The sequence below is a fragment of the Rhea pennata genome, chromosome 1, assembly GCF_028389875.1.
Source record: "Rhea pennata isolate bPtePen1 chromosome 1, bPtePen1.pri, whole genome shotgun sequence".
Classification (NCBI taxonomy): domain Eukaryota; kingdom Metazoa; phylum Chordata; class Aves; order Rheiformes; family Rheidae; genus Rhea; species Rhea pennata.
Genome location: NC_084663.1, coordinates 172,719,678 through 172,734,936, shown reverse-complemented (window position 1 = coordinate 172,734,936; position 15,259 = coordinate 172,719,678). Strand labels below are relative to the sequence as shown.

At 39.1% G+C, this 15,259-nt stretch overlaps 1 protein-coding gene across 5 annotated transcripts in view; it reads right to left on the bottom strand.

Annotated features, from left to right (window-relative positions):
- KLF12 (KLF transcription factor 12) overlaps positions 1 to 15,259 on the bottom strand; it is a 262,186-nt gene that overhangs the window by 91,766 nt on the left and 155,161 nt on the right. For all 5 annotated transcript variants that reach the window (XM_062566900.1, XM_062566905.1, XM_062566904.1 and 2 more), the window contains one exon: positions 4,262 to 4,805. In XM_062566900.1, the coding sequence (XP_062422884.1) occupies positions 4,262 to 4,805 (544 nt within the window). The remainder of the gene's footprint in view (positions 1 to 4,261; positions 4,806 to 15,259) is intronic.

Here is a 15,259-nt window from a genome sequence, read left to right as displayed (position 1 = left end):
GTGTTTACCCTTGCCCCCTCTCCTGACTGCCCAGCCCATTCCTACCTCCTAGGCAAGCTTCTCATTGCCTTTCACAATGTAGGATTTTCGTGCTTTATCCCTTACTTCCCTCCTCTTAAGCAGATTCAGTTTTTTTTTCAGACTTCCAACATTGGCCAAGTTTCTGCAAATGCTTATGAAGATTAAAAAAAAAAGACAACAATCCAAACCAGGTTGATAACTCCAAAACTTGAAGTTCATGACTCCACAGCCCAGAGGTTCTAGAGTTTTGCACCAAAAAAAAAGAAAAAGGAATAAATTTTTCAGCATGGAAAAATGCTACATTTTTCTCTGTCCTCAGTCTCAGGAAGAATGGAAAAGTTTTTCCCCAAAACTTTCCTTCCCCCCAAAAAAAGAAGAAGAAAAAAGAATTGGCCTGAGGCTGACATGTGACATAGAAAAAGTTAGTCTAAATAGTTAACATATAGACAAACTTTGAGCAACTGAAGGCAGGGTTTTAATGGAAACTGTCAGGCAACCTTACCTATAGGTGTTGTTACCTGCTGTGCCTCTAATTATACCTTTTAGCAGTACACACCATTGCTGAACAGGGACTGAAAAAGGAGGAGAACTAGTGCGTGCGATTTTAATGCACTGGGATCCAGGAGTGCTGGGAGTGGCAGACAGGCACATGCACTGGGAGCAGCCGTCTCTGCCCTGTTGGGGACCCTTATGGTGTGAGAGGGGTGGTCTGTGCATTTAACTATGAGCATAACCTCTTGGGATCAGTTCCAGGAGGCTGTTTAGGAATTTGGAGGAGTTTGGTAACAATCTGCAAACCTCTTGTGTTTTATCCAGAATGCATAGTTTATGATTACTGGTTAATTATGTGTTGTTAATAAATTCCTAAACAGCTTCGATCCTGATTTTGGTTTAAATTAAGTGTTTTGAGAGGATTTTGTCCTGCAACAAGCATCAGCCTAACAAAATGGTGCTTTCACAGCATGATACCATGGGTCCCTGATGCCCCTCTTGGGGCACAGTGGGCAGCATATGGCACAGAACCTGATGGGATATTGCCAGAGCTCATGGATACAGAGGCTAATTCTTTGCAAACCCATCTGGTTTTCAGTTTGACTTAATGGGAAAACTTCCAAGTGAAATATATGAGAGAGAAGGCAGGGCAGAGAGCAGAAACGAGCAATGCATTTGGAGATGGAAAAGTAGATCTGAGACTCATATGAAAGAAAGTGTGCCTGGAAGAGACAGCATGAATGATGCCATGGAAAAGGAAGTGTTGCGGCAGAGAAGGAGATGACAGGACAGGTTAGAAATATTAATAGATAAGGAGGGAGAGATGAAGCAGAGCTGCTGAAACTGAAACTCAGAAGAATAGTTAGCAAGGTGAGAAGGACCAGAAAAGTGGAGAAAAAGAAAAAAAAAAGGGAGAAATAGAAGAGGAGATAATGATTTCTTGTGCTGAAGGGAAAAAGAGAATTCAAATAGATGATGAAAAAAGTATTTGCCTGAACTCTGAAAAGCAGCCATTAGGAGCACAATTTTGCTGGCGGACTGTATGATTCCTGGGATGGATTGGGCTCCTCTAATGAGATGGGAAGATGGAGGGAGATGGAGATGGCCTGAGAATAAGTTTTTGCAATAAAATTAAAAATGAAATGTTTGTACTGAAGTCTGGAAGAAGAAAGCTCAGTATGAGGAAGATAAAACTGGGAGAGGGGAGGGACTAAGAAGGGAAATCTCTCTATATACATCCTGTTTCTTGTACTCTTCTGCAAATACCTGCTACTAGAAGTACCAAGAAATAGCCCTGAACTTTGGTCTAATCTAGTCTGGCTAATTTTAGTGCTGAAATTATCTCTATTTAGGAAAGTATCTAAGTTCCATTCGATTCAAAAAGACTCAGATAAAGGCTAATGTAAAGTATAACCTGAAGTGCTTCCCTACCACATCTCTACATCATTAACACGGTCTTTGACTTAGACCCAAAGCAGAAATAATACAGGGATTATGGGACAAATATTGCTGATACTGTAGACTGAGTCTCAGCATGCTTATTCTTCTCCTTTTTAAGGATGATCAACATTCATGCAGAAGTTGAAAATAGTGACTTTAGATAATTAGGAATCTGCATTTCTCCTTCAGCTAGCTAGAGGATAAGCAACCAATTCAATTTGACAGTAGAGTCTTGTTACCATCCAAGTATATTTATTTCTTGTTTTCAGCAAAAAAGCTGATCACTGAATGGAAGTTAGCTTGTGGATATATGAAATGCATTTAATCAGTTAATTCACACAACACCACTGTATTTTATTATTTATATTGGTTTATATTAAAAAAAAATGCAGGCCAGTAAAAACTAACAAAAGATGACTACCTAGAGTGAATTTTTGGCTGTTATTCTTCCACTGTATTTATTCAAATTAATGTGAACATTTATATAAAAAGAATTAGTGATAGAAAAATGAGTACAACTGATGAGAAAAAAAATTAAAAGAAAGCTTAATCCCTTCTTTTTCTTTAGCTCTACATTAATAGGTGCAGCAGGGCTGGTTAATGATCTCTGCCAATAATAGCACAAAGGAGAGATTGTCAGGGCAGCTCAGGAAGCCTGGAGCTCACGGGCTGAAATCCCTACAGCACATTAAATTCTCGAATTTTGTTGATGAAACTGGGGTAGTGAATTCACAGCTTTGCAAGCTCAGGAGGTATTTCCCATAGAGGAGACTATTACCAAAGCCAACTAGCACCTTTGAAAAGAAAACAAATAGGAAAAATTCCTCATGAGGTCAAAGTTAAGTGTAGCTCAAAGCTCCAAAACCAAAATAAAGACCAAATTTTTTTCTCCTCAAACAATATGGTGCATCATACTGCTTTCATTTGTAATTTTTAATGTAATGGCACAAGATCCTAAAATTATGTCACTGTATGAAGTGTAACAAAATGCCTTAAACCATCACTTCCAGGGTGAAAACAAAAACCAGATATGCTTTGAGTTAGTTTCCTATGGTCTAAGCCTGTCAGGAGGACACATTCCATACGCAGGCCAGGGTACCGAGGGAATGGGAGGGGGGTATCCAAGGATTTATGGACAACATGATGCTATTAAATATCAGAATGACTCATCACTGTAGCTGAATACAGTCACCAGTACACCAAAATCGGACACGAGAGTTGAAGAAAAAAGGTCTTTTCGCTGTAGAGATCTGTTCATTATGCAATTAGGTACACAAGAGATGTTACAATACATTTTAGTCTCATAGGCCCTAAAAGTGAGGTTATCTGCCAGCACCCTTCCTTCCCAGCAGCAATACTTCATTTTGGGAGAGAATTAGCTGTATTTTATGCATCCATACACAAAGAACCTTGAAGTGAGCCTCTCTCATTCTCATGTTCCCACTACTTTCACTAAGGCCTCCCTTATAAAGCAGCACTTTTCAAAGTATCTGGGCACATCTGTTTTCTCTTTTTCTCCTCCACCCATCGTGTCACTATCTCTAACCATTTTTTGCTCCCTTGGTAGCTAATATAGTTAATACTTTCTCACTTTTTCTTGCTATCCAGCTCCCCCGTTCTGTGTTCTTTGGACACCTCCCCAAGAGCGTATCTGTCCTTCTGGCTCCCTTCACACTTTCATGGCCTTTCAGGTTCTGTGTCTGCAAAACTCATTTCCACCATATACATTCTGTGTGGCTTCCTTCCCTTCTGCTGTTTAATCTGGAAGAAGTAACCTAATTCAAAACATCTCACTGCCACTGAGTTTAATGAAACCTAGCTCTGAACATCTGCTACCGCTCTTCGTTCAGAAAGCTTTTCCTTCTCATGTTCCGACAACCCAGTATTTCCTTTTGCATCGAATCCATTTCTCTGACTCCTTCTTCCATTAACATGTCTTTTCCTTTGAAATCTGTATTACCTTCTGAGTTTTACATTAAAGACCACAGATAAACATGGATTATCATTATTCTGTTCTTCTATTTCTTCAGCTTCTAGGGAGAATCTGTTCATCTTAGGACAAGACTTGCCCTGAGTTATATGAACATCCAACACCTGTTGACCACAATCTCTTTTTTTATTTATTTTATTTTTAAGAGCATCTGGGACAAAATTTTTAAAGGTTACTCTCAACACTGGAAATTACATATCTCTTCAGTAAATGATGTAAAAATTTTGCAAACTAACAGCATTACAAGGTTGTTACATTTTCTTCATGCAAGTGTAGTTTTAGAGATGCCAAAGATATATAAAATCAGTTCCATCTTACCTTTCACGTGGCTTCTCCCATCCTCCAACAGTGGTACTACTATAGTGTTGTTCATATTCCCAGGTGATCTCACAGCTGTATAGACAACAGGTACCGACTGTACTACCACTGGTATACGGTGCACATGACTCATTTTGTTGGACTGTAAGTTCATGGGGCTTGAAGGTGGTACTGGATGAATAATGTGCAAAAACTGCTGGCCTCCAACACCAGATGCAGAGGCCACAAGAGGACCTGGAGTTAATACTGATGGTACAGATGCCGCTGAAGATACAGATGTTATTACTGTGGGTGATGAAGCTGGTCGACTAGAAGAAGAAGAAGTAGAAGTAGAAGAAGGGGAGGAGGCTGATGCTGTTATAGAAACCGGTGAAGATGAAGCTGCTGTAGGGGACGACCTGGCTTTGTTTATTGACAAGTCCACTGGTTCAGTCTGTGTTTGAAAATGGTCTGTAGACAATGAATCCTCTGGGGGGTCTGCCTTCATGTTATTAAGCAACAAAGGTACAGCTTCCATATCTGGGTAGTTGTGGACGTTTGGAGACTGTTGTGGAAGGATAAAGGAAAATATTTTTAGTTACATATGTGGCTAAAGACTATACAGTCTAACACATACTTTTCATGCAATTTGGTTCTGAAAGCCACAGGATTTCTTTTCCTGCTTCTTGTGTCAGTTCATAGTTTCAAGGACAAATCATGATACCAACCACAGACACATACAGTTTGAACAGATGATTGAAAAAAATGTTCTATTTCCTTTTCTTGGAAGGTGGCAGGGCTAACTACATGTTATCACCCAGCTCACAGATTTCTCTACACTATTCAGTAGCAAAAATTTTTACATCTCCTCAAGTAACCTCTATTTAAACTGACAGAACATTTTTTCTAGTATCTAACTTTAATCTACATAGTCACTCTCTTGTGTCACCTCCAATGGACATGAAGAAAACCCAGTCACTATTGTCTTTCTAAAAGCTTTCTGCATGCTTGAAGACTGTACTATCCCACTTATTTACCTTCCTCTAGACTAAACAGATTTTCTTTCATCTTTTTTTTTTTTTGTAATTCAGCTTTAAAAAAGCAAGCCTTAGAATTCACTTGCTCTTTGCAGCAGTCTTTGTAACTTTGCCCATACACCTTTTAATAAGGTGGCATCTTACCCTTAAACACACTCCTCTAGTACTGAAAAGAGCAGATGTTCAATAAAAGTGTGACATTTTGCATTTTATCTAGTAACTGATAATGACTTTGCAGATCAGCATATCACCCCACATCTGTATGATTACCTGTTACAGATATTAATGGCTCTGGCTATTCCATATTCTAGATTGGCCTCTTAGGTTTCCTGCCACATTGTTACAATTTCAATTTTTTGATTTTATGAACATTTCTCTCAACTTCTCAAAATGATTTTATACTTTAGACCTATTCTTTCAAAATTAATCTATAGCAATTTATTCTAGACTGGTACAATCTGCTATTTTTATAACTTTATTCCTTATTTCAAACATCAAAGTTGTTAATAGAATTTTTGAATAATACTAAGCCAAAGATAGATCCCTGGAGAAGTCTATTTGATACATCTTCCCTTTGTGACAGTACACCATTAATAATTACTCTTAAAAAAATGTTTTTTCAAGCAATTTTCAATAAGAAGAGCAAGGAAGAAAATATCCATCTACAATTCCACAATAATACAAAGTCCAACTTTCAGCTCCTCCACTAAATACTTTCATGGCACTGAACTGCAAGAATGTTCTCGATGAAGCAAATTTTGACTCTACATTGTAGTATTTAAATCAACCTGATAAAAATCATTTGCCAAGCTAGTTCAGGCCTCACTTAACCCAATACAGTCCTTATGTACATAGATGTAACAAGTAATCTTTTTATTTCTTTTACTATATCTGAACACCTCTAAATACATTCCCACAATCTTAATAGTATTTAATAATTGTCTCAAAAAAAAAATTAAGACAGAAATAGTTCAAGTCCTCTACCATAAGTAAGCAATCAAACAACCTGTGAACTCACTTTGGGACTTTTATAATTAACTAGGTTAAATATCTTTTATTAAGACTCCTTCTGGTTTTGTGTCAGAGCCAGATTTCATCACTAAATGGAGTTCTATTGCAAAAGTAAAACAGAAACACTAGCATTAAATATTGCAATGATAATAGCCTTAGTGGCTCAACTGATTGAGACTTGTTCCTTGGTCTGACTTTTCCCCCCATTTGAAAAGAAGAATGTGTTTGGAAGAGTGAGTCTCTTGCTCTATTCATACATAAATCAACTTAAAACAAAGAGACTGAAACTGATCTAGTCCCTAGACCCTGCCATTCTGTTGTAATACAAATAATAAAAGCAAAAATTCTTTACACAGGTAATGGGAAATTCTACTGCTAAAAAAGAACATGTAGTAAAGAACAAGTCAATTTACAAAGGACATAAACCAACTAGTGACTGACAATGTTAGGAAAATCTACTCTTCAACAAGGCAAAAGCCCCTGTAATTGCCAGTGATGATTCCTTATAACTTCCTCTGAAACAACTTTTTCTGAGTTTTGTCAGTAATGAGATTCTGTGTTAGACACACCATATGTGCAATGGTGAACACAAAACCATAAACATAAATGGCACAAGTAGTTCATTTTTCAAATATTGACAGTAGCTCACGGAAGTCTTCTGCATGCAAAAGACAACATACTGATTCTGCTTAACTAAACTGATGATAGAGTGAAGGTATACCTATATATATGTGTGTGCGCACATATATATATATATATATATATATGTGCGCACACACATATATATACGCATTTATACACACACACCCCTACACATATATTCATATGGCCCAAGGCAGTATCTTGCATCTTGAAGGGCTGAGGGAAGGGAGACAGATGGGACAAGGGAGACAAGGGCGTCCTTGTGGCCCCTTGTGCAGTAGCTGGGCAAGGGAACACCATAGAGGCATTTAGAAGCTCTACAAATTGCTGGCGCTATCCACTGGGCAGATGAACACACCATGGAGGAAACCCTACATATGTTGATGAACTCCCAGGCTCCTCCTGAGTGCCAGAGGCAGATTTCAGACTGACCCAACGATGTCAGCCTCAGCAGCATGGCTCATTGCTATACAAGCTGAAGGATGGATTACTTGGCAGTCTCCATGCTCTGTTGCTCTTTAGGAGACATCTTGAAGTGCTCCCAAGCAGTGGGAGCTTGGAACATCAAATGCATTCACATCAGACTGGCCAAACTGCTCCTAGGAGCTTTTTGAATTCTGGAACACTTCTGAGACTGGGCACACAGACCCATACTGACCTTGAAAGCAGTCCACAAACTGAGTTCAGTCTGCCCTAAAAGCACCACCTACCTCCGCAGCAAGTAGTATCAGGCCTTTTATAGGAAGAGCCATGATGACCTTGCGAAGAAGGACCCAAATTCTCTTATGTAGCTAGTGTAATCACTGAAAGTGTAGATGGGACAGACAAAAGCCACGCGAACTACTTTTTCCATCAACACAGTCAATAAATCTGTTCTGGTGGGAGCTGTCAGCACTGGTTAGACTTCACTATTGAAGTCTACCTATTTGAGGCATCCTGATCTAGTTCCAGAAATACCCTTTCACAAAAGCAGAACAATGTACCCTCCTTGGGGCAGCTCTGTGGATACAGACAACACGAGCCTTGGCTTGCCCTTTCAAATATCTTTCCCCTTGCCACTGTGCAGCTGCCTAAGCTACTAAGCTTTAAAGATCTATGTCCATTATGGCAATGTTCTGGGCATCATTTTTAAGAGTCTTCTTGGCATTTAACTTTTCTTCATCTTTGAGACAAAGTGCAGACCATTTACCACCACAGTTTTACATTTTTGTTTTAGATTGCACTGAGACCAGGCCTCCATTTTACTGTAGTAATGACATCAAGTCTTTTGGAAAAACAAGAAAAAATAAGAAAAAAGTATCATGTAACAACTGCCCATCATGCAAACCACTCTTTTAACAGCCTTCTGTAATTACTTTCGTATCTTACAATCCTCATACTGCACCTACCTTACAGTAGGTACTCTCCTCCTGTTCAGCGTTTCTGGAGGGGTCTTCATATATGACTGCAGCCTCCAGGTACTACGGTAAATATAATCACTATTATTCCTTCAGTCTTCAGTACTGAAACTATACTTGAAAACTTAACAAATCCTTCATGAATTCCTTCAAACAGGATCAAAATTGGTCTATTCTATGCCTTCTTTCCACTGTTAAAATCTCAGAGTAAATTTGTCCTTATGTGGTAATTCAGACTACCTGTCACTGCTTTTAGTCAACATAAAAGACAGCAAGTTCCATATCCAAAATAGTTTGTGAATCCTGAATCTAAGATAAAAACTGTACACAAAGAAGCGTTATATTTTGTTCTGGTGGTAGTGAACAGAGGTCATTACTTAACAATGACCTACTAGTATATGTGTTTCTCCAAAATTTCAGATTTTAATTCAAGCTGCCAAAGCTCTATTTAAATTGTTTTGGCATCAAAACTCGATATATTAAATTGGCATTATTTTCTGGAAATGCATGGCATAAACAAACCTCTTCCACTACTGACTGCTAAACTGGAAGTAGGAACTCATCTGAACAAGAATATGAACTAAGTCAAAAGTAACAACTAAATTCTCAGAGTATTACTTCTTAGCATCTCCCTAGAGTGCTATTAACTGAAAATTAACTGTTCATTTCCCTGGACAATGAACATTGCTGTTAATTTTATTTAATGGTACCAGTTCTTTTCAAATTCAGAGGATGATGACACTATCTTTGGGACATTTAGTGGTATATCTTCAGAAATTCTTTCTCCTCATAAAGTCAACTGAATGAAAAGCAAGTTGTTGTTTTTTTCTATTCCTGCCTTTCCATCCTTATCTAATAAACTGGGGTTCTTGTGGTGTTGTGGGCTCAGCTGATGCTCGTTTGGGGGCCTGAAACAGGTTTTCTCTATCTAGCTGCACAAAAATGGCTGTGTTGTTTTTTCGAACTTCCTTTTGGCTTTGAGGGTCTAAATTCTGTTGCTGAGTGTGTGGCAGCTTCCGATGAGGTTGGTGGGTTAGAAAAGGTTCAGCTGGAGGTCCCCGTAAACCAGTTAGACACTAGCGCAGACCACGGAAATACAACATAAGGGTACAGCTTCACACACCGTGCAGCTTCCCTTGTCTCATTGCTCTTTCCCTCCGCTATGGAGGTGAGGAATGGTTTAGCTTCTGCTTTCCGAGGAGAATCTCAGCAAGGCATCTGCACCACTGCCATCCTGTTCTTGTGCTTGCAGACTTGGGCCTCATTACTGGAAATCCAAGCTGGAACAGAACTGGAAGGCACTTTAGGATGTCTCCCTATTAGAAAAGGTTTTTTGATAAAGCTGTAGCTTCTGCTAGTTAGTGTTCTCAGCTCATACTTACTGTGTCTGCCCTTTAAAGCTGTATTCTTGATAGTGCTCCATTTCATCAGCTTGTCATTAATAAATTCCTGCCAGAAACGGGACACGTGATTTCCCTATTCACATAGGGGTTTTCTGACCATGTAAAAAAAGAATTCCCTATTTCCTGCTTTCCCACCCTTTATGGAAAAAGAACCAAACAACTACACAAAGAACCAAAAAAAAACGTTGGAAAAACATGGTACATTTATGAGTGATAATGTGTTATCTGCCAGATGATCATTCTCTCCTGCAGAGTTCTACCTAATCTTACCAGTTCCCTTAGTTCTATCTCCTCTTAACTTACTATAGCCCAATATTTATTGTAGCCTATATATTTATTATAGGGGTTACTAAACCCCTTTCCACTCCATCATTCCACTCCTGACAATATTGCCCTAACAACAACATTATTTATTTCCTATTCATAATTAAGTCATAAAGACCTTATAACAGTACATAACACGTTAAAAAACAGTGCAAAACCAGAGACAATTTTTTTAGCAACTCATCCTGATGCCCTATAGTTCATGAATCTCCACAGGTTACTAAGCTTCACTATATGCCCTAGTGGAGTTTTATTGCTCTACACAGTTTACAAACCTCCAACAATCAGCTGTCAGCTTTTAAACTGTTCTTTCTTCTTGGCAGCATTCTCTCAAGGTCAAGCAATTTTTAAGAAAGCATACCAGAAAAGCTGTCCTTGATGATAGAAACCAAACAGACTAAATTTAGCATTTATAAAATAAGCTGGCTTTGGGGACAGGAAGTTAAAAAATAAATTGCAAAACATTTAACTCTTCAAACAGTCAGCTCACACAAAATCCCTACATGTCTGTCATCACGCTGCCCCACCTCATTCTTCTGCGGCAGGAGAAATTTCAGGCAAGGTGATTTTGTTTTGTCAGCGTTAAAAAAGGAGAGCGAAAGAGTAGTATTAATTCTGAAAAACACTATCCAAAATGTTAACCACAGAGTTGCCACTGCTGTACCACAATGATGAGGCTCAGCAGTGCAATCATGCAGTCTGCTGTCTAGTCAACACACAATGGCATCTAGCTAGAACAGCTTTCAGCTCTAATTAGCATGCTTTGTGGGTGAAATCTAAGTAACCAAGAATACTATGTAGTACAAATTTTCAAATGCTTCAGAGAAAAAAGAAACACGCTAGCTTTGAAATGGCAAAAAACACTTGCTATAGCAGAAATAATTTTTCTTCTAGATAAGATATAAGATATGTTCAAAACTCTAATGCCAACAAAGCTACATTCAGATAGATTGGGTTTAAAGTGAATGTTCACTCCAATGTCACTTCAGTCTTCAAGAAGGGCAAGAAGGAGGACTCAGGACTACAGGCCGTTCAGCCTCATCTCAGTCCCTGGAAAGGTGATGGAACAGCTCATCCTGCATGCGCTCTCTAAGCATATGGAGGAAAAGGTGAGCAGGAGCAGTCAGCATGGACTCAGCAAGGGGACACCATGCTTAACCAATCTGATAGCCTTCTGTGATGGAATGACTGGCTGGGGAGACGAGGGGAGAGCAGTGGACTTGACTTCAGCAAGGCTTTTGACACTGTCTCCCATAACATCCTCCTAGGCAAGCTCAGGAAGTACGGGTTAGACGAGTGGACAGTGAGGTGGACTGAGAACTGGCTTAAAGGCAGAGCTCAGAAGGCTGTCATCAGCGGTGCAGAGTCTAGTTGGAGGCCTGTGCCTAGCAGTGACCCCCAGGGGTTACTGCTGGGTTCCATCTTGTTCAATTTATTCATCAATGACATGGATGAAGGGACAGAGCGGCACTCTCAGCAAGTTTCCTGATGATACCAAGCTGGGAGGAGTGGCTGATACATCTGAGGGCTATGCTGCCATTCAGAGAGTCTGGACAGGCTGGAGAGCTGGGCAGAGAGGCACCTCCTGAGGTTCAACAAGGGCAAGTGCAGAGTCCTGCACCTAGGGAAAAATAACCCTAGGCACCAGTACAAGCTGGGGGCTGTCCTGTTGGAAAGAAGCTCTGTGGAGAAGCACCTGGGAGTCCTGGAGAGCAAGTTGACCATGAGCCAGTAATGTGCCCTTGTGGCCAAGAAGGCCAATGGTATCCTTGGGTGCATTAGGAAGACTGTTGCCAGCAGATCGAGGGAGGTGATCCTGCCCCTCTCCTCAGCCCTGGGGAGGCCTCATCTCGAGTATTGTGTCTAGTTCTGGACTCCCCAGTACAAGAGAGACATGGACCTACTGGAGAGAGTCCAGTGTAGGGCTATGAAGATGATCAGAGGGCTGGAGCATCTGCCCTGTGAGGAACAGCTGCAAGAGCTGGGCCTGTTTAGCCTACAGAAGAGAAGATTGAAAGGGGGTCTGATCAATGTCTAAAAATACCTTAAGGGAGGGGGTGTCAAGGGGATGGGGACAAACTTTTCAGTGGTGCCAAGTGACAGGACAAGAGGCAACAGGCACAAACTGAAACACAGGAAGTTCTGTCTGAATATGAGGAAAAACTTCTTTACTGTGAGGGTGACAGAGCACTGGAATAGGTTGCCCAGAGGGGTTGTGGAGTCCCCTTCTCTGGAGATATTCAAAACCCACCTGGATTTGATCCTGTGCAACATGCTCTAGGTGACCCAGTTTAAGCAGGGCGGGGCTGGACTAGATGATCTCCAGAGGTCCCTTCCAACCTGAACCATTCTGTGATTCTGTTCATCTTTTTTATAATTAAAATTGAATATTTTTATAATCTTTCCTGTAGCTACAGTAGAAAGCTCACCCTCCTTGAATCTCCAAATTGCTTGCAATTTTGCAACTGTTCGCCACAAATAATATCTGCCTGTACCAGTTTTCATCCTGACATGCCCCAGATGAGGCATCTGCAGAGCAGGAAAAGCTGGTACCCAGCACATGAGTAAAACCATAGCTTAGGCACTTCAAACAGTCCTGCATGTTAGGGCCAAAAGAGGCTCAGTTCTCAGCCCTTTACTCAGTCTCTTGTGCACTGAACTCTTTTTGTTTTATATTGCTAATCCAGGAGTTAACTCTCTTGAAAATTAAGAGAAGAGATGTCTTTGAAAACACCTTTCCGCCACAAGAAATTACATTCACAATACTCACACACCTCTACCCAAAAATCTCCACCTCAACCGACCCCCCCCAAAAAAAAATTCTGAAACCAATTAATTAAAAGAAAAAAGAATACAACCTGAATACAATGAACTAAACAACCTCTACTTCAAACACTCTGCTGTCCCCCCTGAAAACAAGATATGTCTGAGACTCAACTACACTCACTTTGAGATGAAGCCATCATTATTAATTTGTATGAGGTGTACACTATATAGAGGTGACAGGCAGCTGTGTAAAATTAGAAATGGAAAAATGCAGACAGTGGAAAGCTAAAATTGAGCAAAATATTTAAAAACTTGTTTCCCAATGTACAAGCCCCAAGTGAACATACATTTGTGTCTTTTTGCTTGAGGCTGCTGCTTCAAGCCTTCCTGGGCTGATAGAACCATTCAGCTGGGATTCACTAGACAAATGCAGGAAGTCATGTTAAAGAAGAGACCAAAACGTAGGACAGCTGGATCTTTCTGCTATTTACTGGAAGCACAAGTTAAAGAGTAGCTTACTATCAGTTTTCAAGAAATGTTTGCTTAGGGTCAAGGTGAAATCTGTGCTCCAAAGTTAAGAGAGATCCCCAAGAGACTGCACTCCTAAATAACATTGAGTCAGACTATTACAATTACTCCCATTGAGGCTTTTCTAAAAAATATCAGCTGGCACTAAGAGAGACAGAGAGGAGAGTCCAGGGGTTGTTAAAATAAATAAGGGTTCACAGAAAATGCATTTTTACAAATTGGAACTGATTCAACAGGAAAGACTGAAACATACCCACTTTAAAGTATTCATGATTCACTTAATGCATCATTATCTTAGCATAATACTTGGATGTTTGATTCCAAAACGGGTATTTCCAACTCTCAAAATCTAAAAATAAAATTTCTATTCCTATTGTAGTTCTGAAGAGGCAAAAGAAACAGAGCAAGAGGCAAAAGAAACAGAGCACATGGTATAAGGTACATATGACCCTTGTTGAGTGTTTTTAAATCTACAGAACCTACAGAAAAAGATCCAAAGTAAAAGAGAGTGACTGTGAACTGGAGAGACAGAATTCAAACCGATCATTCATAAACAGATGAATTTCAAGTTTCCAAGGCTGCAAAAACTGTCTTTTAACTTTTCCTAAACAGTCCCACTAGGGTATTATTGCGCTGCTTGAGGAGGTATTCCACATCTGGTAAAAAAATTTAAAAAAAAATACCACGTGCAGCAACCTTTCGCAACAGTTCCAACTACGAACTGGGAAACATGCTTAGAAAGCAAAGAGATCCCTTTACAAACAGCATTAATTTTTTAAATGCGTTTAACAATCAGCACAAATACATTTAGTGTGAAATTACTTATTTTCAAATAATACTTTTTCAAAGACAGAGTAAACATTAAGCTACTAATTACTTTACTCTCTCTTCCCAAAACTGACAGAAAATTTACCAAAGGATTTCTCTGATAGCACTCAAAGAGAACAGCTGATTACTTCCCTCAAGAGCCCAAGAAACTAATCAGCCTCTGTACTATCTGATACATGAAATGTAAAAATGATACATTTCTTAAACATGAAACGAAATTCTCAGCATTTCAAACTCTACATGTGCCTGCTTTCTCCCCCCCCCCTTTTTTAAGGCAAAACAAAAACAAACTACTCCCTCTCCAGCCCTCAATCATTAATATACTCAGAAAACTAGGTGTTCAGCACAGACGTATTGCTTATATTTGAGCAGTGTTACCAGTATGCTCTATGAAAGGACAAATGTCTTCAAAGAAATCAATTTGTGTGTGTTGGAATGATGTTGTTCTTCTAGAGAAACAAGACTCCAATGAAAGTATGGAGCAATAGTAATGCAAGATGTTGTTTGTAATATTACTTGTTTTAAATGTAAAAAGAACATTGATAATAAATTAGTATTTCTTGTGTTAATCCAGTTGAGAATCAAGAATAATTTCTGAATAAATGGTAGATCCCTAAATGATCATTCAGAGGGAGAGGTAAAATATTATAAAAAGATATCTTATTCCCTTCAATTTAGAATTATTCCCAGCATTAAAAATTATTATTTTATGAACTTCCAAGATAATAAGAATTCTGCATATCCACTTAGCAGTCTAGTAGCTCTTCTCACAAATTCTTCTCTCAAATCTTTGGATTAATTATTTATTTTACCTTCCGTAAGTTATTATTTTTTATTTTATTTTCTTTAGTCCAATTTTAAATCAGAATCTTTCCATTTAGGTCATCTGAAAACTATATGTTGAAGAGTGCTATGAGTTAAATGAGATTATTTATTAAATTTGAGTCCTTGGTATTTACATTAGAAAATAGTAAGAAAATAAAATGTACTAAACATATATCGGAAATTGTAAATGAATTTTGTTTTGTCAATTTGAAGTAGTTACTTGGCATAAGATGGAGTATCAGGAACTTTCTGTAAGTA